A 26835-nucleotide genomic window follows, 5' to 3' on the forward strand; every position below is an offset into this window, starting at 1 on the left:
CGTACTTGTGATTTTAAGCTTTATTGAAATATACCAAAGTCACATTTAAAAAATCAAATAGCTCCCGAGGCTTGATGCAAACAATGCCAGTGACCATCTGGGCTGTCAGCTTTTCGCCGTGTTCTTCCCACCTCCAGATGTGACTGCTATCACCTTCAGCTAAGCATTGCCCTTTCTTAAAATAACATGCAGCTACGGCTGCAGGTGGAGCATCCCCACTCCAAAATATGCCCAAGTCCGAAGCGTCTTGAGCAGCGACATGACGCCATCAGCGGAAAATTCGCAGCTGACCTCACGTGCTGGTCGCAGTCACCGCACAGGTGCGCTAAGGCTGCTCCTACGGTCACCTCCCGGTTACGTGTCTGAGGAGTGTGGAATCTAAAGGAAGGCCATGTTCAGAACAAGGTTCCATCTGCAAGGTATCTCCCCACGTGTATGCAAATATTCCAAAACTACATTCCACCTGCTCTGCCTGGTCGTCCAGGCCCAGAGGTGTGCTATCTGGTAACGGCCCCCCCTCCCTCACTCCACACCCGCACCGGCTACACTCTGCCCCTCAATCATGTGTTTATATTATGAGGATGGAGTTTCCTTTCTTGTGCAGATAACTCGTCTGTTTCCCATGTGTGCATACCGCGGTCCTCCTCAGATACTTTGCCTTACGGGTAAATCTCCCTTCAGGCGTCTCTCATGCCGTCTTCCTGGTGGCTTTCCCTGGGGCCTCTCTGTGAGCTCATGGTTTCCCCAGGGAATCCTTGTCTCCTAGAGCTCATGTTGTCCTCTTTCCTAGCAACTCCCTCATTTTGTTGGAGTGCATCCTACAACAGCTTCCAGAGAAAGGATACCCCCTGCCCCCAGGGGCTAGGTTATTGAGAGCTTGGGTAACTGAAAAATGTCTTCATTCTACTTGCACACTTCATCTGATGGTGTGTCTGGAGCGCTAAGTGTTAACGATCATTTTCCCTCACAGATTCATTGTGCGTTTTTCTATTGTCTTCTAGCTCCTTCCATTGCTGTTTAGAAGTTCTAGAGCATTCTAGTTTTACTCAGATGAGGACCCCACCTTCATGACTCATTTAACCTAGATTACCTCCTAAAGACCTCATTTCCAATATGGCCAGCAGGGGTGCTGCTCCCACATGTGAGTCTGTGAATGGGGGATACAGGTCAGTGGGTAGCGACTTCTTAGGTAGAATTCCTGTGCCCTACCTGCACAAGTGCCTGGTCCAGTCTGTCCCTAAAGCGTTGGGGGTCCTGGGGTGAGATATGGGTTGCTTCTTGGCTACCTCAACCTTGGGCCTCGGGGTTGGCCTGTCTGGGGCCTGCTTCCCAGGGTACAGGGTTTTCCCGGGGCCAGCTCCTGTCCGTACCTCGTCCCGTGGTGGGCATGCTTTCAGCAGAATAGGGGAGCACACGCACTCAGGGCTCAGGACGGCGGTCAGGTCGCCAGTGGACACTTGTTGAAGCCTCACGTTCCATGGCTTCTCACCTCCGCTCTCCTCCCCAAGCCCATGCAACCTCACCCTCTCTCCAAGGCCAGCCGTGCCCTGGCCCCACATGCAGGGCCGGATCCAGCTCCCCTCCCCTTGAGTCCTTGCCTCTGACCCTTCCTCCTCTCCCAGGCACCTGCGGCCCTAAGGCCCCATCCTTGCCCCTCTGTTGAGCCTTGTGTCCCCACAGGCACCCTCATGGCCAAGGTCGTACCCAGTCCCAAACTGCTCTCTCTCCTGCCTCCACGCTGCCCACCCCTCCCACCCCGCTCCAGGAACTCCCCGTGGCTTCCTCCTGGTCCCCCGCCCCAGTACCCCGGTTGGCTGGCCAACTTCCTGCCTGGCAGTCCTGGGAGGGCGGCCACCAGCCAAGGCGGCCTCTCCTCCCTCACCTGGAACTGCTCCCCGATGTCTTCGAGCCCACGCTGTCCCCCGTCCCTGAGCACAGCCCAGTCTGTGAGCCTTCCAGGGGCCCCTGTGTGGGGTCCCAGGCTCTTTGCTGTGGGCCTTGACACCTGCAGTCTGACCTCTTGGTCCTACCTGCGACTCTGTGGGAGCCGGCGGGGAGGGGCTCCTGGATGGCCTCCCCTCCCCCTCTCCACCCGTGTCATCTGGAGTGGTGCTTCACACCCCCTCACCCTTTTGCCTCATCCCAGCTGCCAGGGGTTCAGTCCTCCTCTTTGCCTTAGATCTGCTCAGTAGATTCTTTCTGACTCTGCATGGTGGGGAAGTGGCAGCCGCACGCAGGTCTGCACCCACAGGCGCCCCCGGCTCCCCTCTGTCTTAGCTACTGAGGTTCCTTCCTGCCCTCACCTAGGGTTTCAGTGTCTGTGCTGGGGTGCAGTCTTCCATGCCCCCTCCCCTGTCCGGGGCTCTCTTCTCTTACCTGTCTTCAGTTTTGAAGAGGTGCAGTGCAGGCCAGAGAAGCAGGGGCTTGGGCCTGTGGGCCTGGGTTCCGGCCCCGTGACCTCAGGCCAAGGGAGTTTCCGTGGATGCCCAGTCCAGCTGAACCCCTGCCCTGCGGGCGCCTGCTCTCAGCTCCTGGTAGGCACGCGTTCCCCTCTGGGCTGTGAGGTCCTCAGGGGCAGGATGGTGCATGCTCCCGGCACATGGTGCCGTTCAGAGCCCGCCAAGGTCAGCAGCCAGTGTGGTCCATGGCAGAGCACGGGGAACAAGCCCGCCGTGCAGGAGGGGGAGCAAGTTCCTGGGACGATCTCTAACCAGAAGCCTTCGCCCGAGGCCGTGGGGGAGCTGCAGCCCGGGGTTCCTAGGCACCTTGAGCAGGGAGTCCTGGGTGCGTTGTTACTCAGATAAACACAGCTGTCCCTCCATATCTGGGGCCTCCACACCTGCATAGTCAAGGCATCACAATAAAGACACGCAGGAAAAAAAGCCACATCTGCGCTGAACACGTACAGGAGTACGTGTTAAAAGTACAGGAGAACCACAACTTACGTGACCTTCCCTTGTGTTAGGTGTTGTGACGCGTGGGAGGTGATTTAAAGTGTACAGGATACGTGCAGATGTTGTGCCGTTCCGTATGAGGGACTGGAGCATGGTGGATGTTGGTGTTGGGGGCAGGGCGTCCTGGAAGGTCTTGACCACCAGGCTGAAAGAGCCCGTGAGGGGGTGTCGGGAGGTGCCTGGCAGGCCCTGGAAGTGGGCCTTTGATGACAAAAATGCAACTTTATTTCTTGCCACAATGATGCTGTGAGGCTGGCGACGTCGTTTCTGATGCACCTGTGCGGCTCTCAATCCTGCCGACTGCGCCGTTTATCACCCAGACCGGAACACTTGGTAGAGTCAGGCAGCAGGTGATCATCCGGGACATGGCCTGGGCCTGGCTGTCGGGCACACTGGGAGGAGTGGGCGCTCTAACATTTGTGTGTTTACGCTGTCGTTAGTCTGGGGCACACCCGGAACTGCCGGCGCCCCACAGCAGAGCAGACGGACGAAAGTCCCGAGACGTGACATCCGCAGGTGCGGCGGCCACAGCGGAAGGCTCCCAACACCCAACTGTGCAACCCGTGTTGTTGCACAACTTAGAGGCAGTGGCCTTTTCAAAATGGAAAACCAACCAAATACCACGTCCAATTTTCCACACCACTTCAGGTAACTTCAAAATACGGAAATTCTTTGGGCAGATCAAGTCGCTAAGAAGGCGTCGGAGTGGATCGCCTCCTGGGGCCGTCGCGGGCTTCTGAGATCCTGAAGACCCGCTGTACTCACTTGAAGTATTAACAGATTGTCTGCAAAAAGGCTGGAGTTCATGACTGCCGTGCGGACCCTGTGTGGTAGGAGTGACGCTGGAGCCGCCTGTGAGGAAGCAGGCTCTTTCCCAACTCCAGCCAGCGCCCCTCCCACACCCCGGGCCTTCAGGATCAGCTCGGCTTTCTAAGTTGAGCTGTGGATCTGTCTCCACACGGGAGGCTCCCAGCTGGGGGCGCGGCCAGGGAATTCCAGTAGCAGGAGCCGCACAAGCAACGCTCCAGGTGCAGACAGCTGTGGGGTGTTGAGTGGATGAAAGCCGCGTGGGCTGGGAGGGCGGAGGAGGGGAGCTGTGCAGGACCCCAAAAGCCGGTCTGCGTGTTTAAGACGCACTCTGTGTGCTTTTTTTTTTTTTTTTTTTTGTCTCCAATGAGAACGTTAATCTTCAGGCTGGAAGACACAGAAGAAATACATACCAGGGAGGAACTGTCCAGAACCTGGGAGGCCAGGCATGGCAAGGACGGGTCAGCCACTGGGCATATGTTCTCTGGGCCTCCACAAACTGTCTTCCGTTTTGCCAGATGGGAGTTGCAAGAAAAGCAGGGAGGGAGAAAAGGTCATCGTTTTCCAAGAAGCGGAAGAAGCTGGACAGCGGAAAACGCAACGACCGCTTGGCTGTGACTGCTGGCTGTGGGCAAGGGTGTTCACAGGCCTCTGCTGAGCCAGCGTGGAGATGCTTGGCGGGAAAGGTGCTGCGTAGCCACCAAACCAACCCCCTTCCCTCTCTCCGACCTACCAAAGCAGCCGGGCAGATCCTGCACAGACTCCCGGAGATGCTACGGAGGGACACGGGCCACTGAGCTGACGTTTTCACGGGACCAGCAAGCCCAGTCCTGGCCAACAGAGACGCCCCCAGGACACCGCCCCCTCCCGCCGGCTGATGCCTTTATCAGAATGACGCGTTCCCTGATGTCACAATGCTGACCTGTTAGGCGACAGATTTAAGAGTTGGAAAGGTTTGGGTTGGCTAAATGATGGAAGGAAACCAAAACAATGACATTTAACTGGGGCAAAGATAAATCTTGTCTTCAGATTAAAAAAAAAATCAATTAGCTCAGTACAGGATGGAGAAGACCTAACAGCGGTTCATTTGAAAAGACTGATGGGTTTATAATTGACCGGAAGTTCAATAGGAGCCAACAGCATACATCCTGGTGACTCAGAAAAACAAATCAATGGAAACTTCAGTTGCATCAACAGAATCGTAATGTCCCAGTATTTTTTTTTAAAAGGTTTATTTATTTATTTGAAAAGCAGAGTGACATAAGAGGGAGAGACGCACTAAGAGAGAAATCTTCCATCTGCCAGTTCACTCCCCAAATGCCCACCACAGCTAGGGCTGGGCCAGGCCAAAGACAGAAGCCAGGAGTTCCATCTGGGCTCCTGCACGGTGGCAGGGACCCAAGCACTTGTGAGCCGTCTTTGCTGCCTCCCAGGCACATTGGCAGGAAGCTGGATTGGAAATGGAGCAGCGGGCTCTCAAAGCAGGGATGCGGGTATTCCGAGTGGCGGCGTAACCTGCTGTTCCACAACTCTGGCCCCAGTGCCTCAGCTGTGAACAGGAAGTCCAGCCCAGAGCCCTGTGATGTTACTGATGGTGGTTTTTTTTTTTTTTTTTTGCCAGGCAGAGTTAGTGAGAGACAAAGAGACAGAGAGAAAGGTCTTCCTTCTGTTGGTTCACTCCCCTAATGGCTGCCATGGCCAGCGCTACACCGATCTGAAGCCAGGAGCCGGGTACTTCCTCCCGGTCTCCCATGCGGGTGCAGGGCCCAAGCACTTGGGCCATCCTCCACTGCACTCCCGGGCCACAGCAGAGAGCTGGACTGGAAGAGGAGCAACCGGGACTAGTACCCAGCACCCCAACTGGGACTAGAACCAGGGTTGCCGGCGCCACAGGCGGAGGATTAGCCAAGTGAGCCACAGCGCCGGCCACTGATGGTGTTCTGGGTACCGGGGTTTAGAAGAAGAGGATCTGGTTGGGTGGGATGGGCATCTCTGCAGACCAGGGTCCAGAAACTGACACATGCAGAAGTCACCCGTGGGAGACGAGGCTCCCTTCCAAGTGTGTGCGAATGGCAGCCGATTTCACTTTTTTTTTTTTTTTTTTTTTTGACAGGCAGAGTGGACAGTGAGAGAGACAGAGAGAAAGGTCTTCCTTTGCCGTTGGTTCACCCTCCAATGGCTGCCGTGGCCGGCGCATCGCACTGATCCAATGGCAGGAGCCAGGTGCCTCTCCTGGTCTCCCATGGGGTGCAGGGCCCAAGCACCTGGGCCATCCTCCACTGCACTCCCTGGCCACAGCAGAGAGCTGGCCTGGAAGAGGGGCAACTGGGACAGAATCCAGTGCCCCGACCAGGACTAGAACCCGGTGTGCCGGCGCCGCAAGGCAGAGGATTAGCCAATTTCATGCAGAGGGTTCCCCCCGTTACCCATTCATCATCACCCCTGCCAACCACGAGCAACCTTGTGCCCAGTGTGATTGCGCTTAGAGACACAGAGTCTCCAGGGAGGGCTGGACACGCATACAAGGCAAGGCATGGGGACGTGAGACACGGGAGGGGTGCAGAGCACAGACCTGCAGGGGCCGCAGGAGGCCTTGCCGATGCAGCAGCCTCTGTGCTGGGACTGGGGAGCAGCCCTGGCCGGAGACCAAGGTGCCCACGTGTACGGTGTGTCTGAGCCACAAGCGGGGGTCTGCGAATAGTGTGGTGTGGCAGGGGTGTGCTGGATGCCAAGGACGGCATCTGTGGCAGGCACACAGAGGCCTCCAGGCCCACGCCAAGACGCTCACCCTGAATGGCAGGCAACACGGAGTGAAGTGACGTCAGTGAACCCTGGGGCAGCAAAGACGAGCTGGGGAAGGCAAAACGCTGGCTCTTACTGCACAGTTCACAGCGGTTGAAGTCTGAACCGGGACGAGGGAGGCGACATGGACCAGACACAAGCAGGACCGATGAAGGAGACCTCTGCGAGGGCGACCAGGATAAAACACACAGCAATCTGGGTAATAACTGGTGTTCGTCAGCTGTGACTGGGGGGAGCGACCACTTGTCAGGGGTGCCGTGGGGAGACAGCTGTGTGGGCAGACAGGTCCCTGGGACTCCGTGAGGAAATCTTGTTTTATAGAGCAACAATTTAGCGTGAGGTGCTGCGTTTGGTGTTTTAGTATCAGCGATGAGTGTTGTACTGAGTCTGTGGAACAGCTAATTCCACACTAACCACATGAGGTACAGGGTACAGTAGCACCCCAACCTGTGTGGGCCTGGAGACCCCCAGTGGGTGCCTGAAATCCTGGGTACTGCTGAACCCTGCATCCACTGTGTTTTCTCCTACACACTTGTACCTATCACAAAGTTCATCCTAAATCAAGCACAGTTAAGACAGCAACAAAAATAACTTACCATAGGACTTAGCAACCTCATCACAGGATTTTTTCTTCCCTCATTAAGTCAAGAACTTTAATTTTCCCTTGCACAGGAAGCAGTTGGTGGCTTCTCTTTGGCAAATCCAAAGAGACAGCATCATAGCTTCACAGTTTGGACCATATTAAGCAAAAGAAGGGTTGCTTGGCCACAGCGCTGTGAGTCAGGCTGATAACCCACAAGGCTACTGGTGAGCGAGTGGGTAGGGGGCAGGCACAGAGGGGATGCTGGACAGAGGGAGGAGTCACCTCCTGGGCGGGAGTCCATCAGCTACTAAGAACGGGGCGTGCAATTTAAAACTTATGAATCATTTCTTTCTGGAATTTTCCATTTAGTATTTCAGACTAGGGCTGGCTACAGGTAGCACATGGTGGAAGGTCAGACCGTGGGTGAGGACAGGCGACTGGCTTTGGGAGACCACGTGCTGAGAGGCGTCAGCAGCAGAGTTCTGGAGCCAGAGGTCCAGGATGCTGGGGTGGGCACGGTTGGTTCCCAGTGAGGGCTGCAGGGCAGGATCTACTCTAGGCCGCTCCCTCGGCTGTCCCTGTGTCCACTCCACCCCTCCTTTATGTGTGTGTGCCCAAACGCCCCCTCCCTGGCAGGACACCAGTCCTGTGGGATCCAGGTCCTCTCCAACAACTTCAGTTTGATTACCCATCTGTTACGGCCCCATCCCCGCGGAAGGTCATATTCTGAGGTCCTGGGGAGGGGAATTCAGTCCATGGCCTGGGAGGGGACACAACCCAGCCCCTTGACGCTAGCCGGAGGCCACTTTTCCTTGCTCTTAGAAGAACATCAGAACCTCCCGACAGGACACCCCACCCCCCACCCCACCCCCAGTGAACGGGCTGCCCGTCTCCTGCCATGGCAGTTGCTGGCGCTTCTCCGATGAGCTCATTTGCCTGAAGTGGCCTCCCCGGCTCAGGGCCCCCTGCCCCTCTGGTTCCTTCTCTTCCTCCAAAATAATCTGAAATCCTCTGTGCCACGGCGTGGCAGAGCAGCTCCCTCTGCGGCCGTGTGTTCATCTGTGCGGTGACCGCATGTCCTTGGACCGTGGTTCTCACCTGCAGGGACAAATATGTTCTGCACCCAAACTCCCCACAGGACCTAGAGTACGTTCTGAGGGAGGAGCAAGGTGGCCAGCCCAAGCGCACGTTCCTCCTGTGCACAGAGCACTCTGATGCCTGCTTACCACTTCCTCTGGGAAGCGGTGCTGAGACAGACACAACGTCAAGCCTGCCACTTTTGCCACTTCTACGTGCACAGTTCAGTCACATGGGTGCCTCCCATCACTGCGCATCCGTCTGCGCCCCATGGGACATTCCTGTCGCCCCATACTGACGCGCCGGACCCTTCAACAGCCTCCCCCATCACCAGGCCCTGTGAATGTGATGACTCTAGGGACCTCAAGGAAGTAGGATCATAGGGTACTTGTCCTTACGGGACTGACTTGCTTCCCTAAGCATAAGGTCATCAAGGTTCATCCACAATGAGGCATCTATCAAAATACCCCCCCCCATTTTTTTTAGATTTGTATTTGAAAGGCAGGGTGATAGACAGAGGGAGACATACACAAGAGAAAAAGAGAGAGGGAGATAGAAAAAGGTCTTCTATCTGCTGGTTCACTCCCCAAGTGGCTGTAACGGCTGGGGCTGGACCAGGCCAAAGTCAGGAGCCTGGAACGCCATCCGGGTCTCCCACATGGGTGCAGGGGCCCAAGCACTTGGGCCATCTTCTGCTGCTTTCCCAGGCGCACCCGTGGGGAGCTGGATGGGAAGTGGAGCAGCCAGGACACCAATGACTGCAGCCAGGACTCTGATCTGGGATGCAGGCCACGCAGGTGGCGGCGCCAGCCCCGCCCCTTCCTGTCTATCAGGGAATGATGTTGCACACAGTCCACGCTGTGTTGATGCGTTCATCCACTAGTGGGTTTTCAGGTCATGGCCCTGTGTCGGCTCTCGCAGACACTGCTGCTATGAACGTGGGGTACAAATACCTGTCCACGTCCTAGCTTCCCATTACTTTGCCCGCCAAGGAGCAGAATTTCCGCTATCATTTTTTAAAGCGCCGACTGTGATCCTTCGACGGCCTTCAGGATCCCCTGCAGCTGGGAGCACGCTGACTGATTCTAAGTGCCGTGTCCCCAGCCCCTCACAAGTGCCTGAGCACTGTGTGACCGTTTTTGAGGGAATGGTGACCGAAACAATAGATGCACCAGGCCTCAGCTTCTGGGTGACTTTGTTTTATTGCTTCTCCGCGAAGAAAGGCCACAGCGCTCCCATTGGCCTTCCCTCTTTCTCACGCTGGACAGACGCTGCCCTGAATGCCGCTGCACGCTGTGGCACATTGTCCTGGAGAGGGTGCGTCATTCACTACGACCACAGCCGTTCTGGGGCTTGGACCATAAATTATCTCAAAACGACGTGGAGTAACAGCAGGTTAAAATGTTTGGGCTCAAAATCACACACTATTAATTAAGTTTTCAGGGATACTTCTTGAATTTTTTCCCCTAGTCTTTTTTTTTTAATGTTGTGCAGGTTATACCTAATTGGCTGAACACATACATCCTTGTAATTATTCTAAATTTTGCTTGTCTTAGAGTAAGATTTTAGCATGGTGTGAAAAGCATAAGTGTTTAATATTCTGGGTTAAGAACGTAATAATGATCTTTGTCGTCTCAAAGCAAGTGGCGTGAGTTTTTGTTATTTCACTCTAAAGGAAATAATCTAAGAAAATCTCCAGCTCCACTTTGCACCTGACCTTCTAAACCTATTACTGCTTTTCCAATTCTGAATTTTCCTTATTCTCTTAAAACACAGTGTGGCCAGCAGATGTGATACCTTTAACGTTACAACCAGGGGCTACAACTCTTAAAGAGAATCATCTTCCCATCATTTATTCACGGTCATCATTTCTTTCTCAAGTTAAAAAAATGCCACAGCTCGGCCGGCGCCGCAGCTCACTAGGCTAATCCTCTGCCTGTGGCACCGGCACCCCGGGTTCTAGTCCTGGTTGGGGCACCGGATTCTGTCCTGGTTGCTCCTCTTCCAGTCCAGCTCTCTGTTGTGGCCCGGGAGTGCAGTGGAGGATGGCCCAGGTTCTTGGGCCCTGCACTCGCATGGGAGACCAAGAGGAAGCACTTGACTCCTGGCTTTGGATCTCAGTGGCCATAGCGGCCACTTGGGGTGGGGGTGAACCAACGGAAAAAGGAAGACCTTTCTCTCTCTCTCTCTCTCTCTCTCTCTCTCTCTCTCTCTCACTGTCTAACTCTGCCTGTCAAAAAACAAACAAACAAAAAAAGCCACAGCTCAGCTGTTTATGCCAACTCTCTGATGTATCCTATAGTACGAAACTGCAGAGTGGAGGAGAGAGAGCCGACAGGTGGAGAGATGGGAAAACAGAGACAGGCAAAGAGCAAGGGCCCCTGTGGCCCACATCTCCCTTCCTCCACGGCACCATCCTGCACCTTAGTGAGGCAGAGGACCCCTCTGGGCCGGCCGAGGACCGAGACCCTTTTGCCAACCATCTTCCGCCCCTGTTTCATTTCCCTGCCAGAGTGCTCACACAATGTTTGCACACGTGCCCTCCCCTTGGTGTCCACCAACCTGGTGTCCACCCTAGCCCTCACCACGATGCCCCAGGTCACGGTGGGGGTGAGTCCCTGTGCCACCAGCTAGAAGGGCCTGTTCTGCTGCTTACCCTGGGAAATGCACTCCCAGCTAACAGACCCATCCTCCGCCCATCACACTGCCCAGGACCGTCCTTGCTAAGGCCCCGCCCAGCTCCTGCCTGGCTTCCACTTTCCCCCTATTACATCTGCACCTCCCAAGTCCCAGCTCCCAAGTCCCATGGCCTCGGGGGGCTTTGCTGCCCTGGCTGGACCTTCCAGTCTTTCCAGGTGGACAGTCCTAGAGCAGTCCCCCCCTCAGTGTCGGGGCCTTCTGTGCCTCGCTTCCCCCTGCGCTGTGGACCCCGGGGCTGCTGGGGCAGCAGGCCCTGCCCCAGCTCAGCTCCCTACCCTGCCCTCATCAGCATGCGCCTGCCTGTGTGGGAAGCTGCATGGGAGCCTCCATCTCCAGCAGGGTCTGGTCCAGGGTTCCTTCCCCAGGCCCTTCCATGGCTTCCGCAACAGGCGCCTTCCACTCACGTCCGGCGGGCCCTGTGGCCGGCTGCCCCTGCTGCTTCTTCCTGGGCTGTCACTGGCTTTTCCCTCCCCACTGCTCTGTCCCTGTCAAACTAACAGCACCTGGGGTCCCCCAGCCTCCACCCATAGAGCATTTTCCCCATTCTCGATGCTGTGCTGGGCCTGGGCCACAGGCACAGGTACAGGGTCTTAGCTTCTGCCGTCTGCCCAAGGCACCAACCTGTCTCATCAACCCCGATCTAGCCACAGGGCTCGCCCACCGCTGTCACGGCTGGGGTCTGAACCCTGACTTGTCCCACCCACTGGGTCCCACTTGGCTCAGGGGGCTGGACGCTGACTGCCGAGCAGCGAGATTCCTCTCCGCGCCCCCTCCTCCCCGTCTGGGGTCTGCCTTGGATGTACGACAGCCGGAGCCGCTGCAAGCTCGCGAACGGGCGCCCCCTCCTCTCTGGTCACTTGCCCCGGGCGCTTGGTGCCTGCCCCGCGCCGCACTCCCGCGGGCACTGGAGCTGCCTCACCCCCCACCCCCGGGGGGGGGGCAGGGCCTGGCCGCGTCCGACGCGCGTGGGGAACCGCGCACGCAGGGTCCTGCGGCTGCGCGCGGGAGGGGCCCCGGCCTCGCCCCTCTGTCCCCGAGGGCCGCCCGCGGCCTTCCGCAGTCCCGGGGCCGGTTGGCCGCGCGACAAGGCGGGGCCGGGCCCAGGGGCGGCGCCCCGCAGCATCCCAGGCGTCCGAGCCGGGGCCGGGGCGAGGCCGCGCGGCGCTGCGCGGGCGCCCGGAGGCCAGGCCCGGCCCGCGCCGTCCCCGCGGTCCCCGCCCCGCCACGTCCCCCTCCCCGGCCCGGCCCCCGCGGCCGCCCCCTCGCGGGCAGAGCGGGCGCTGGGCCGGCGGCGGGCCCGGGGTTGCCGTGGTAACCGGCAGCAGCCGCCGCCACAGCGGGGCCGGCCCCAGCGCCAGCGCCGGCCGCGGCTCGGGCTCGGGCGCAGTGTGTGGGTGAGCGGCGGCGCGGCCGGCCGGCCTCAGCATGGAGGACGGGTTCTCGAGCTACAGCAGCCTGTACGACACGTCCTCGCTGCTCCAGTTCTGCAACGGTGAGCGCCGCGGCGCGCGGGGGCCGAGCAGAGGCGCCCAGGCCCGGCGGCGGCGGCGGCGGCGGCGGCGGCGGCGGGCGAGGCCGCGCCGAGCGGCTCCGGAGGGGCGCGCGGTTCCCGCCGCCGCCGCGGGCGCATTGTGCTGGGGCCGCGGGGCCGCGCCGCCTCCCGGCCCCGGCGGGGCGGGCAGGAGCGGAGGGGCGCTCCGGGGTCTCGGGCTCCCGGCCGGTGGGCGCGGACGGGCTGGCCCCGCGCGAGCGCCCCGGGGCGGGGCAGCCCGGGGGGCCCGCGCCGGCCCCGCGTTCCGGGGGACGTGTTGCTCTTTTGCTCGCAAACTCAGGGCGACGGGGAGCTTCGTAGCAAGCCCTCCCGGGAGCACGCACGCCGAGCCGCGAGCGGCCGCGCCCCGGGAGCCCTGCGCGGGCGAAGCCGGGTGGCCCCCGCGCCGCGGAGCTGCTTGCGTGAGCTTCTGTGTGCGGGTCGTAGATCGCTTCCTCCTGTGACTTCGGCAGTTTTTACGGGAAGGCGACGCTCCCGCGACCAATATGGCATCTTTTACGAACTGTGAAACCCTACCTGCCGGGGAGCGTATTATTTATTAATTTTTAGCCTCACCATCAGGACTGAACAACAGTTGCGCCGCACCCCGCCTGTGTTCAGCTCTCCGTGTGCGATCATGCGTGCACAGAAGTTCCCCGGTGCGTTTTTCACGTGTTGGGTTTATTGCGTGGTCAAAACTTGGTCGAAAGGGGGGGGGGAATGTACATTTTGTGGAACTCGCTTTAGTTGGGAGCAGTTTTGGTTTCTAGCTCCCTCGGCAACGAGATCAATTTCTTCTGCAACTGAAATCGCTTCACACCTGTTTGCAAAAGGCGGCGCGCCAAGGCTGTAGCTGGTCGTCCTCCTCTCCGGGGATATTTTTTCTCGCTGGAGCACTTGGCCATCTTTGCAGGGCGCAGTGAGTGGCTCTGCACCTTATAATTTTCCTAAGAACCAGTGTGGGCCTCGGTCGTTGACCAAGGCCCTCTTGAGTGGGATGAAAGGAAGTTTTCACTCACTCTGAATGTAGCTCTGGTTTCCAGCGGCGGGAGCCGCGTGTTCTGAGCCGCAGAAGACAGAATGTGCCTGGGGCTGGGCTGACCGCTGGGTGCCTTCCTCGGGAGTCAGTTCCGCTCTCCTGAGGGGTGAACAGCTTCCTCCGCTGTTGTATTTGGCAAGTCTTCATCGACGGACAGATATCAATCATATGTGGCCTAAAGGGTGGGTACAGACTTCTTCATGCTTATGGGGGAATTCTCGCTGCGTGTGGCTGACAGTGGTATCGAATGGCGTCAGGTGTAATGTCTTCTGTGTCGGCATATCTTTGACCACTGGACTCAGGGTGTGAGTTTGCCTGGATATTTTTATCTGAGTGGTTGTTTGGGAGACTGGTCCTATTATTCTTGATAGCAGTCTAGCCGTGAAGTCCAGCTCCACCTGGATTCCTGAGTGTTTTGGTCTTCCCTGCCTCCTCCTGTGTGTGGCCAGCATAGAGACCCTGTGTGGTGCCTCGCCAGGGTGATGAGTAGAGGAAAGGAACCGGGCTCTCACCCCAGTATCCTGTGGAGGCAGCAGTTTACAGAACAATCCCGTTAGCGACAGTCAGACAATGGGATCACTTCAAAACACAGTCAAGTCCTAGTCGCTGAATCGCTTTCCTTAGAAAAGTTCTTAGCTCTGTATTTATTCTTTCTTGGGTTCTCTTATGAACCCAGGTTTAAAGCGAGGGGAGCCCTCTGCGCAGAAATGCATGTTCGCCGATGATGTCTTAGGCAACAGATGTTTTGATGTGAAATTATTCATTTTCAGAGGCTTCCATTAAGTGAAAATATAAATGAATACAATTCAGTTAATTACTGTGATGATTCAATTAAAGCAGTGGATCACAGAAACACCATTTCTCCAAGAACTAAATTAAACATTTGGATATTTCATTAGCTACATTGGCAGCAAAGAAAAAAAGGTCTTCTTTTTATATGAGAGATTTGCATTACAATGGCAAGATGACAACAGCATAATATATGAACTCATACATTTTCATATGTTGAGTACGCACCATGCTTTTAATAGTGACAGGAATTAAAGAGTCGTGGTTATACTCTATTAGCCTCAGAAAATGCAACCCACACTTATTTGCACGACTGACACGGCTAACTTCCTTCTGGCGAGAGAAAGAAGATGATGTATATATGAGAAGGGAGAAAGAAAACTTTGTGCTAGTGAATGAAATTTTAATCCTGCTCCTGTATGTATGCGTACTTTTTCTTGCTTTCTCTCCTGCTTAGTTATAATGGGTACTGAGAATAATGGTAGGCACTGTCTCACCTCCTGCAAAGCTTGTTCTTTTCTTTTAGGAGCTCGCTGTCATTTAAGTCAAAGATTTGCACTTTATGTGTTTTCAAAGTACTTAAAATCCATAAAGTGAATTAAAAAAAAAAAACCTCTTTTAGTGCTGTAAGAAAAACTACAGGGCTGAGCTCAGTGGCATAGTGGGTTCAGCTGCTGCCTGCAACACTGGCATCCCATATGGGTGCTGGTTCGAGTCTCTGCTGCTCCACTTCTGATCCAGCTCTCTGCTAACAGCCTGGGAAAGCAGCAGAAGGTGGCCCAAGTTCTCGGGCCCCTGTACCCTCGAAGGAGAACTGGATGGAGTTCTGGGCTCCAGGATTAGGCCTTGCTGTTGTGGCCATTTGTGGGGTGAACCAGTGGATGGAAGATCTCTCTCTGTCTCCCCCTGTCTGTCACTCTGCCTTTCAAATAAATGAATGAATGCTGTTTTCAAATCTAAGAAGAAAAGGAAAGCTACAGCAGTGTGAAAGGCGACAGCTGGGGGTTTGGGAGGTGCCACCCTTTGCCCCATCTTTTCTTCAGGGCTCGCCTTGGAGGTCAAGAGCTCGGTCCTCATCCTCCCATTCCCAGGAGGAGCCCAAGGCACCCAGAGGTTTGTCAGTGCACAAAGCTGCACACCGAGAGAGGCTGTGGATGCCAGTCTGGAGCTCTGTGTTTGTGTTAACAATAGCTTTATCGAGAGGTTCACAAGCCATGAAAGTGGACTGCTTTAAAGGGTACCACTCAGCGGTCTGGGTGCAGAGACCAGTCTGTGCAGGCATCACTGAGCACCCACAGGTGTTCAGCTTGTCCGGGAGCCCCAGCATGAAGCAGGTGAAGTGTGGCGCTCTGGCCCTGCTCTCCTGCCCTCACCCCCAACGGAAACCCAAGTGCCCACCTGCCTGCCCTGGCCCTGTCACCTGTAGATCTGCGTTCTAGATTATGGGTGCGCTGTATCAATGGAATTGTGCACTGTTCTGTGCCTGGCTTCTTTCTGTAGTGTACCTGTGGGAGTCATCCACGCTGTAGCTTCTCTGTGTGCCATTGATTTTCCTTTTTTTCTTAAGATTTATTTATTTATTTGAAAGGCAGAGTTACAGAGCGAGGCAGACACACACACACACACACACAGGTCTTCCATTTGGTTCATTCCCCAAAAGGCTGCAACGGTCAGAGCTGCAGAAGCCAGAAGTCAGGAGTTTCTTCTGGGTCTCCCATGCAGGTGCAGCAACTCAAAGACTTGGGCCATCTTCCACTGCTTTCCCAGGTCATAGCAGGGAGCTGGATCGGAAGTGGAGCAGCTGGGACTCAGACCAGCACTCATATGGGATGCTGGCGCTGCAGGTGGTGCCTTTACCTGCTACACCACAGCACTGGCCTCAATGTTCCATTGCTGTTTCTGAGCAAATACTACTCTGCTGTGTGAACTGACCGCCCTTTGTCCATCCACTGGCCAGCTGCTGGGCATCTGGGTTACTTCCACTCTTTGGCAGTCAGGATTGAGCGTTCGCTCTCACATGTTTGCATGGATTTCTTCCGGGTAGACACCTACGAGAGCAGATTTGTTTGAAATGTAAATATCAAGCTCTTTCTAACACTCTTGCTGATAAAAGAATAGGACATTTAGGAAATGAATGGAGAGAGAAGGAATAGAGGCAAAGAAGGCAGTGTTGCAGTGTTGCTTCTGTGAGTCTGTCAAGAGCTTTCGTCGGTCACGGCTCCCCAGAGTGACTGCTAGCACGTGGGCACTTGCCCCAGCATCTGCAGGGGCCTGACCGTAACCTCATCTCGTGACTTGCTTCCCTAAGCCTCTGAGCTTAAGCAAAGCTTATCCAGGAGCCCCGGCATGAAGCAGGTGAAGTGTGGCGCTCTGGCCCTGCTCTCCTGCCCTCACCGCTCCAGGGCTTGAAAGCTGGGTGGGAGAGGGGAAACATTTTGCCACCTGTGCTGGAGCAGTTCCAAGAGGCTGGGAACCTCACTGCTTCTTGTGGCGGTGTAGGCTGTTAGCTCCCGTCCACAGTCAAAATCGGCTGCACGTTTGCGCCTCCCATCTGGAGAGAACAGATTTCTTCTCTCTTCCATGTGGTAGGTCGGCTGTGGTAGCTCTCTCTCAAGTCTTCTTTCAACTGTTACTATTAAACAAAGATACAATTTGATACCCTTAGTCATCCTGATTTTGCTTTTGTCTGTATCCCTTTATGTTTGATACAACTGAATGTGGCATTCTATGCATGGTTTTTAAACAGCAGAATAGAGTAGGGTGTGTCACCTCCCTTATTCTAAAGTCTGTATTTCTTTTTTTCTTTTTCTTTTTTTTTTTTTTTTTTTTTGACAGGCAGAGTGGACAGTGAGAGAGAGAGACAGAGAGAAAGGTCTTCCTTTGCCGTTGGTTCACCCTCCAATGGCCGCCGCGGCCGGCACGCTGCGGCCGGCGCACCGCGCTGATCCGATGGCAGGAGCCAGGAGCCAGGTGCTTTTCCTGGTCTCCCATGGGGTGCAGGGCCCAAGCACCTGGGCCATCCTCCAGTGCACTCCCTGGCCACAGCAGAGGGCTGGCCTGGAAGAGGGGCAACCGGGACAGAATCCGGCGCCCTGACCGGGACTAGAACCCGGTGTGCCGGCGCCGCTAGGGGGAGGATTAGCCTAGTGAGCCGCGGCGCCGGCCAAGTCTGTATTTCTAATAATGCAGCCTAAAGTATTAGCTCCTTTGCATATCACATCATGTCATTGCCTCTTACTGAAATTCTTGCCTGTTTCACTCGTGCTGTGGCTAAGTCCTTTCTTCTAATCACCTTGCATTTCTAAGGGGTGGTTTCCTCCAACAGCAGCGCCCTGAAGATCACAATGCCGTAGGTAGACCCAGCACTCCTCTAGGACATTTGGCAGCCTGGTAGTGTGGAACCTGATCATTGCCTTGAAGGGTTGAGATGTGGCTGATAACCCTTCTCCCTCGCCTCTGGAGGTGTCACGAGAGAACTTGTCAGCTTCCCCATAAAGAACAAAGTGCAGGCAGGGTGTGTCCCCCCACGTCCTCTGCCCAGCCTGGCTGCAGGTGCAACCGCTGACCAAGTCCTCTCCACTTACTGGTTGGTATTTTGAAATCACTCTTAATCTTTTGAGCTACTGCAAATTATTTTCTCTAGTTTTGAAACAGAAAATTGTTTTAATTGCCTTTAGTTAAAAAAATGATTTGAAAGGTGAGTGATAGAAAGATCTTCCATCTGCTGGTTCACTCCTCAAATAACCACAGCAGGGCCAGGAGCCTGGAACTCCGTTTGGGTCTCCCATGTGGGTGCAGGGGCCCAAGCACTTGGGCCATCCTCTGCTGCTTTCCCAGGCCACAGCAGAGAGCTGGATAGCAGGTGGAGCAGCTGGGACTTGAATTGACCCTCCGATATGTGGTGTATCCATTGCAAGTGGAGGCTTAGCCTGCTGCCCCACAATGCCAGCCCCGTTGTTGTGATTTCTTAACACTTCTGTTTTGGGTGTTAAGAATAGTTTACATAGTAATTTTTTTTTTTTTTTGGACAGGCAGAGTTAGGCAGAGAGAGAGAGAGAGAGAGAGAGAGAGAGAGAAAGGTCTTCCTTCAATTGGTTCACTCCCCAAATGACCGCTACGGCCGGTGCACTGTGCTAATCCGAAGCCAGGAGCCAGGTGCTTCCTCCTGGTCTCCCATGCCGGTGCAGGGCCCGAGCACTTGGGCCATCCTCCACTGCCTTCCTGGGCCACAGCAGAGAGCTGGCCTGGAAGAGGAGCAACTGGGACTGAACCGTCACCCCAACTGGGACTAGAACCTGGGGTGCCGGCGCCACAGGCGGAGGATTAGCCTAGTGTGAGCCACAGTGCCGTCCTGTAATATTTTTTTTAAAGATGTATTTATTTATTTGAGAGACAGAGGCAGGGAGACATATCTTCCACTCAATGATTCACTCCCCAAATGGCCTTTATGGTGGGAGCTGGGCTGATCTGAAGCCAGGACCCTGGAGTTTCTTCCGGGTCTCCCATGTGGGTGCAGGGGCCCAAGGACTTGAGCCATCTCCTACTGCTTTTCCAGGCCGTAGCAGAGAGCTGGATGAGAAACAGAGCAGCATATCTCAAACTGGCACCCATATGGGATGTCAGCACCACAGGCGGTGGCTTTACCCACTATGCCATAGCACTGGCTCTAATATAATCTTAAACATCCATCCATTGACACCGTAATCCTGATGATTTCTCTGAACTATAACTATGGTAGAATTTTCAAGTTGGCAAATGGCTGGATTTAAGAGTGGGTGGAGCGACCCTCGTGAAGAGAATCTGAGCTCAGCAGTGTGAACCCCCTCTGCATTCTCACGTGGTGACAGAGCCCTGACAGCCGCTCTGTCGGTGGAATCAGAAGAGAATGCCCTCACGGAAAAGTGTGCAGTCAGCACCAGGCTCGCCCGGGGAGAATCTCTACCAGGTCTGCTTGCTGCTCCGCCCACCTGGCATTTATTTTCTAGCCGGACCACAAGCGTTTATGACGTTACAAACAAACCCAAGCATCTGGGTGGAAGATTCACAGAACTCTGCTTAAAAACTGAAGCGTCCATTGCTGCTGCTTCATTTCTGAGGTCGCGGAATCCTTTTTGTACATTCCCTTAAAACCAGATGTCCCACTTGGCTGGAGGGTGGCTAAGGAAAGGAAAACAGCATGTTTGCTTCCGGCGTGGCCGCTCATCTGTGGCAGGGAAGCCTTCCCCGTGGGCCACGCTGGAAACTGTGCCTGAAAGCTCGGCTCCCACCAGCGAGGACAGCTCTTCCTGGGCTGAACCTGAGTGTCCTTGTGCACCTGGAAAATTCTCCCTGGGAAAGATGGTTATCATGTGTCTTTAAAATCCTCCCTTATTAATAGAGGATTTTTAATATTAGCAAAATGCTTTTGGTGCCTGCAGAAACACTGGTAATAAAAAGTTAGGCACGGGCGTGTGCTGGGAGCTGTCAGTGATCTGTGATTGTTGCTGATGCAACCGTGCCGCCATCCCGGCTGCCAGTGCTTCCCGCTGCGTGTTTGACTCAGACTGGAGTTTTCCGCAGAAAGCAGCACGTTTGTCTTGTTTTTGTTTTTGTTTGTTGTTAACACATTTTATAAATATCCCAGAAAACACTTAGAGGAAAGCCTTCCTGTAAGTTCTTTTTAAAAACATTTATTTATTTATTTGAAAGGCAGGGTTACAGAGAGGGAGAGGCAGAGGCAGAGAGAGAGAGAGAGAGAGCAAGAGAGAGAGAGAGAGGTCTTTCATCTGCTGGTTTGCTCCCCAAATGGCTGAAATGGTTGGGACTGGGCAGATCCAAAGTCAGGAGCCAGATTCTTCTGGGTCTCCCATGTGGGTGCAGGACTCAAGGACTTGGGCCACCTTCTGCTGATTTCCCAGGCACATTAGCAAGGAGATGGATTGGAAGTGGAGCATCCAGGACACGAACCGGTACCCATATGGGGTGCTGGTGTTGCAGACAGCGGTTTAACCCGCTATGCCCCAGCACATTTGTTTTAACGTGGATCCGGGCTGGCACTGCCCCGGGTGTCAGTAGGAGCGACAACGTCGCCTCTTCAGTTTACTGTACAGAAAAAGCCCTCTAGCAGAGCTTTTCTGTCTTGCAAGAGGCCTTGGAGTCCTTTTGGCAAATGACCGGTTTCTAGGGAACCCCTACAGTGTGCGCAGGACTGTGATAGGTTGAGAGCGAGCCCCCCTGGCTGGGAACCTTAGATTTCCTGGCCACCGTGTTAGGCTGTCCTTTCCTCGCCTCACATCTCTGCTGGCCCAGTGATCCGATTGAAGCGGTCTGATTGGCACAGTTGGGTTGTCTGTCCCTCAGCCATGCCTGTCCAGGGTCAGGTTTGGCTTGAACATCAGCCCCAGCCGATTATTCCGCCTCCAGCCCCAGACCCCTTCAGTCCCTTCCTTTGCACGCTGAGTGAGCACTGGAGTGAGAGTCCCCTATTGCTCATGGCCGCGCTGCTCCGGGGGTCTCAGCCACATGCAGATCAGTGGGGGCTAGTCTCCAGGAATCCCACTTTGCCCCCAGGGAGCCAGGCGTCACCATTGTCACCGTCACTTGATGACAGCATAAGGGACAGTGGTAGGAACTGCAGGTGCAGCGTGTGCCCTTTGTCCACCATTTCCTGGGCAGGTGGCATCTACAGTCTACAGGATGCTGGCACACGAGGTGAGGGCCAGGAAGGGCATTCCACACCTGGGCAGCTCCAAGGAAGCCTAGAGGCGGGAGGAAGATTTTGGGAATGGAAAGAGGGTATGTGGGACAGAAAAGAGTGACCTGTGTGAGACTGGGAGAGATACGGGGCCATGATAAGGAGGGGAGGGTGCGGGGGGAGATTGAGGCAAGGGAGGGATTTGGTCAGATTTTCAGAGCAGTGGTGGTTCATGCCTGTGGTGGGTGCAGGGGTACCATCCCCTGGACGTGGGTTAGGACGGGGAGAGGAAGTGATGGGCGTGCTCTGGGCGTGTCGGGAGTGCGGGACCTGTGGGCATTTGAGCTGAGGTGCTGAGCAGGCAGCAGGTGCAGGGAGACGTCCGGACAGGAGCTGACAAACGAGGGGCTGTCAGCAGCTGGATAGGAATTGAGTCCACGGCCTCAGCTGCGGAGAAATGAGACGTGGAAGGTGGCTCCCGGAGACAGTGGTCACAGCAGCCTCCTGGTTCAAAGCCTTCAGCTTCTCCTCCTCCTCCTTGGCACCCAAGACCCCTCAGGGAGTGACCGCGCCTGGGGCACCCTGCTGACCTCCCTGACCCTGGCTCCACAGTGGGCTGGGATGCCATTCCCTTCCAGGCAGGGTTTCCCGGTGGCCATCTTTGCTCCTCTTGCTCTCAGCAACACCTCTCGCGTGCCAGGTTTCGGGGTGAACGTCGCCTGGATTGCCCCGGGCCATCTTGTTACTCTTTTAGCAGCTCCTCGCATACACACCTGGTGCGATGCCTCTTGTGCAACGGGTGTCACTAAATAGTGTCAGAGCAAGAACGCGCACGCCGCTTCCTTCTAAACTTGAAACAATATGTATTTACGCAGTGTGTATCACACGTGTACTCTGCTTATCTACCTGTGCGTCTACACGCCTGTCCCAGATGCGTGCTTATGACTTGTAACCCTCCCACTCACCAAAGAGCCAGTAGACTTGGGCATTCAGACAACAGGACATTTCAGATGAGGAAGCCTTCTTGGAACAATCCAGAAACATACGGATGCAGGAGAGGGAGATTGGGCTGACAGGAAGTGGAAACTGGTCTGTATCTTTGTTACAGATGCCTCTGGCTGGACACCGCTCACTTGAATCAGTGAGGAAAAATATTTGCAGGAGCTGGTGCTGTGGCACAGTGGGTAAAGCTGCCACCTACAGTGCCAGCATCCCATAAGGGTGCTAGTTTGAGACCCAGCTGCTCCACTCCTGATCCAGTTCTCTGCTGTGGCCTGGGAGAGCAGTAGAAGGTGGCCCATGTCCTTGGGTCCCTGCACCCACATAGGGGACATGGAGGAAACTCCTAGCTCCTGGTTTTGGATGGACCCAGCTCTGGCCATTGCAGACATTTGGGAAGTGAACCAGCGGATGGAAGACCTCTCTCTCTCTGCCTCTGCCTCTCTGTAACTCTGCCTTTCAAATAAATAAATAAATATATTTTTTTAAAAAGAAACATTTGCAAAAAAGTATTTGGTTGTTTAACAGGCTTGAAACAAATTATTTTGAGCCCAAGTAATAGATACAATGAAGTAGTGCTTGGGGAAACCAGCATTTTTTTAAGATTATTTATTTAGTTGAAAGGCAGAGTTACAGAGTGAGGAGAGATAGATCTTGCATTCACTGGTTTACTCCCCAAATGGCCACCATGGCTGGTGCTGGGCCAGGCTGAAGCCAAGAGCCAGGAGCTTCATCTGAGTTTCCCAAGTGGATGCAGGGGCCCAAGGACTTGGGCTATCTTCCACTGCTTTCCCAGGTGCATTAGCGGGGAGCTGGATTGGAAGTGGAGCAGCTGGGACTCCAACCAGCACACATATGGGATGCTGGCCCTGCAGGCAGAAGCCCAACATGCTGCACCACAGACCAGCCCCCAAACCAGCATTTTTTGCAATATTTGTTTTTTATTTATTTTCATCTGCTTGAAAGGCAGAGCAACAGGGAGAGAGAGGGAGAGGGGGAGGGGGAGAGGGGGAGAGGGAGAGGGAGAGGGAGAGAGGGGGAGGGAGAGGGAGAGAGGGGGAGAGAGAGAGAGGGAGAGAGAGAGAGAGAGAGAGAGAGAGAGAGGGAGAGAGAGAGGGAGAGAGGTCTTCCATGTGCTGGTTCACTCCCCAAATGCCTACAACAGCCAGGATGGTCCAAGCTGAGGCTGGGAGCCTGAACCATCAGCCAGGTCTCTCAAGTCGGGCGCAGGAGCCCAGGCGCTTGGTCTGTCATCTGCTGCCTCCCATGTTGCATGAGCAGGAAGCTGAAACCAGCATTTTTAACAGTAAAAAGGATTTGACTTAGATCTAGCCCCCGAAAGTTACATAACAAGAATTTTACCCTTCTTGGAACAATGTGCTTAGTTGAGAAATGATTGAAGGGCGCTGGGACTGCCTCACGCTAGGCACTGTTGCGCATTTCGGCATCCTAAAGGGTTGAGCGCCTTAGGAATGGGGCTTGGTGGTGACACTTCCTCTCCCGTCCAGTCACCTGTGGTGCTCACCCACCCAGCACGTGAGCCGCGGCAGCTGCTCCCCGGGGCGGCCCAGGGGCTACAATGAAGATGATGACCTGTGAGCATGGCTTCCCTGAACTGCTGCATCAGAAAGTAATTGTGTAGCACTGCCTACTCTCCTGCTGTGGGAGGCCCAGCTCTGGCCTGGTGTGTCCTTTCTTGGAAACAGCCTTTTTCTCGGGTTAATATAACCTAATTATGTAAAACTGTGTGATCAGATTGCATCTCGTACTTGATTGGATCTTATGCCACGGAGGGGTGGTTTCCCAGGCAGAGCCTGTGCTTTTTGAAGATAGAGACCTTGTCTCAAATGTCTTTACCTCCCAATGGCTGTGTGTGCATGTGTGTGTGCATGTGTGTGCACATGTGTGAGCACACGTGTGTACATATGTGTGTGTGGGCGTGCCCATACATTTGCAGATTTAAGGGGGGATGAGTGAGAAACGCTCACGGGATGGACTGCGTCAGCTGTTGCTCTGAGCGTCTTCCACGTAGATGGAGGCTTCTAATAGTTCGTGGAAAACAGAATTAAAAGGTTGGTTTATTTTGGTGCCAAAGGTAAATGAAAAGCCCTACGTGTATATGAGGGGTCTTCAGAATGATCATAGAAAATGCATGTTTTGAAGAAACTGTGTGGATTTCAAATTTTTTGCCCCACAGCAAACTTATCTTTTGATTGTTTTCCGCGAATATTCTCAAAGTGGCCTGCCTTCTCGCACGGCCCTCATGACGCCCCTCGCGCGTGGGCACTGTTATCGACTCTGCTTTTGCTGTTGAGGGAACAGAGGCCCAAAGTGTTAGGTCACTTGCTCGAGGTCCCCTGGCTTATAGGTTTCAGAGCTGGGACTTGGGCCCAAGTGCTCAGGCTCCAGTGCCCACAGCATACTGAGACCGAGGGCTCAGCTATGTTTGACGAGTGAGTGCTGGATCAGCAGAGGGCTCTGAGCACAGACCCGAGCAGGAGTCTTAGCAGGTGGCGGGGTTTCCCCACCTGTGGGAGGATCATTCAGATCTGCGTGCCGCTGGGGCGTGACCATAAGCCTTCAGATCACACGCAGCGGCAGCCTCGTTTATCTGGGTTGTGCGGGTCCCACGGGGCTCCCCAGCGCTCCTAGGACACAGGCCTGCCTCCCTGCCCCAGGGCAGCCCCCTCCCGCCCTGGACCCAGCCGTCCTGGGCTGCTGGAGGTTCTTAGGTGCTGGGCTGCTTTGCGAGCCTCTCACACCCCTCGGCCCCTACTTTCCCTGCCCCGCCCCTTCCCCATCCTTTTCCGCTCAACCCTGGTTCTGTGCCCCCAGGAGCCCGCCTGGGTGGAGCTTAGTGCAGGTCGCGTGGTGCCCCCAAGCCCTCTGTGAACGACCCCGCCAGCCTGGCGTTCCATCCGCTCTGGGCCTTGAGACCTGCTTGTGCTGCAAGAAAAGCGTCATTTCAGAGCCGAGGTATGAGATGCCATTGCTGCTGGGCGATTGCTACGTAGAGCGTTTTGAGATTCTGACCTTGTAGCCCCTCCAGCCCCCGTACGCTGCAGCCTCTGGAGCCGTTTGCCCTGGGGAAGAGTGGAGTCTCTTCAGCAGCCTTGTTCCAGCTCCTTATGCTCTTGCTTTTCTCAGAAGCTTTTAATTAAAAAAAAAAAAAAGATTTATTTATTTGAAAGGCATAGTTATGGGGGGAGGGTCTTCCATCCACTGGTTCACTCCCCAAATGGCTGCAATGGCCAGAGCTGAGCCCATCTGAAGCCAGGAGCTTCTTCCAGGTCTCCCACACAGGTGCAGGGGCCCAAGCACTTGAGCCAACCCCTGCTGCTTTCCCAGGCCATTAGCAGGGAGCTGGATTGGAAGTGGAGCAGCCAGGACTCAAACTGGTGCCCTTATGGAATGCTGGCATTGCAGGCAGGGTTTTACCCACTATGCCACAACGCTGACCCCATAAAACATTTAATGTTTTTTTAAAATTGTGATGAAGCACACACAAGCTAACGTGTACTGTCCCAACCATTTTTAAGCGTACAGTTCTGTGGCCCAACACCTTCACTGTTGGGCTCGCGTCACCATCGTCCATCCGCGGACATCCCTTGGTCATCCCAGGTGAACCGTGTGCCCATTAAGCATTCCCCCCGCTTCCCCAGCCCCTGGAGCCACCACTCCACTGTCTGTCTGGAACGTGGCCACTTCTAGGTTTCTCTAGTGTTTTTTTTTTTGTTGTTTTTTGTTTTTGTTTTTGTTTTTGCAACTGGCTGATTTCACTTTTAGAACCATTTTGAAAAATCACAGTTGCACGAAGCTGTAGAATCCCAAACAGCACAACACCTGACTAAGAGGTTCAGAGGACGGGGTGATGGCGTGTGCAGCAGACTCCTGGCTCCCACTCAGTGCGTCATAGGCACCTCTGCTCAGTCTGTCCACGATCTAAGGATCTGAGTTCTGGGATCCACGCACTAAAACATGTGCACCTTCCCCCATGCTAGAGCCAGTACAAGGCTGCACTCACAGCGGAACCCTGGGAAGCCAGGCTTCCGCTCTGTGCAGCCCTCGACACCCACGTGGCGGCAACAAAGGCTGCTCTGACAAGCGAAGAATGGCCGCAAGTGTCTACGCTCTTTCGGGAACTGGGGGAGGTGGAGGAAAATTTTAGTGCAGTTTCGAAAAATGATGAGGGGCATATGTTTGCTAGAGAGATTCCGTGACACATGCCTCCCGATCACCAATCATGCGCATTCTCTCTGGACTAGCCGAGAGTCTAAGAAAGGAAACACCAGATGCGGGACCCAGGATCCAGGGAGGATCTGGCCTGGAGTCTTGGAATATCTCTGAGTTTTTTTTTTTTTTTAAGATTGCTTTTGCATGTTTGGCACAATTCACCGAGGCACACGTCTGATTGGAGCGTCGCGTTTGCTGAGCTGCTTAAATGATAAACAGCACAGCTCACACATGTCCCAGCTGAGAAATTAATTCTCGAGAATTAGCACAAAAGATTACATGCGTTTCTCTCTGGAGCCTTGGTGCCCTGCTACCAAGTTGCTTCTTTCTGGGGTTGAGAGACAGACCTGGGGTCGGTGTGGTTCTGCCATTGAATGACTTGACCGTGAACTTGAACACCTAGCATGTTCCTGCCTGGCTTGATTTCTCCCTGTGAGGACTGAATGAAGTGGCGCTACCTTCACATCAGGGACTGTCGGCAAAGGTTTGGGCAGGGCTAGGGGTGTCTCCAGGGTCGATGTAGTGGCCGGGCCTGGTCCAGCAGGCACAGTTCCACTTGGTCCGAAGGGAAGGGAGCCGTCAGCAGCTACTGGAGCTGAGTTCAGAGAGGCCTGTGTGGACAGGGCCGTGAGACAGGAGCTATGCCCA

General features: G+C 54.9%; 1 protein-coding gene across 18 annotated transcripts in view; it reads left to right on the forward strand.

The window, feature by feature from the left end:
* EML1 (EMAP like 1) overlaps positions 1-26835 on the forward strand; it is a 185047-nt gene that overhangs the window by 36163 nt on the left and 122049 nt on the right. For 4 of the 18 annotated variants that reach the window (XR_016226429.1, XM_070065385.2, XM_070065386.2 and 1 more), the window contains exon 1: positions 12212-12415. The exons of 8 other annotated variants lie outside the window; for them this stretch is intronic. Coding sequence is in view for 5 of the 10 variants with exons in the window: in XM_070065385.2 (XP_069921486.2) it covers positions 12349-12415 (67 nt within the window). In the remaining 5 variants the exon portion in view is untranslated. Of the gene's footprint in view, positions 1-12210; positions 12416-12864; positions 13114-13337; positions 13676-19415; positions 19623-26835 lie in introns of those variants that run through there. 6 more of the 18 variants (XM_089322049.1, XR_016226428.1, XM_070065388.2 and 3 more) reach the window with 6 other exon arrangements.

The sequence above is a fragment of the Oryctolagus cuniculus genome, chromosome 20, assembly GCF_051225735.1.
Source record: "Oryctolagus cuniculus isolate XC-2025 breed Fujian yellow rabbit chromosome 20, ASM5122573v1, whole genome shotgun sequence".
NCBI lineage: Eukaryota > Metazoa > Chordata > Mammalia > Lagomorpha > Leporidae > Oryctolagus > Oryctolagus cuniculus.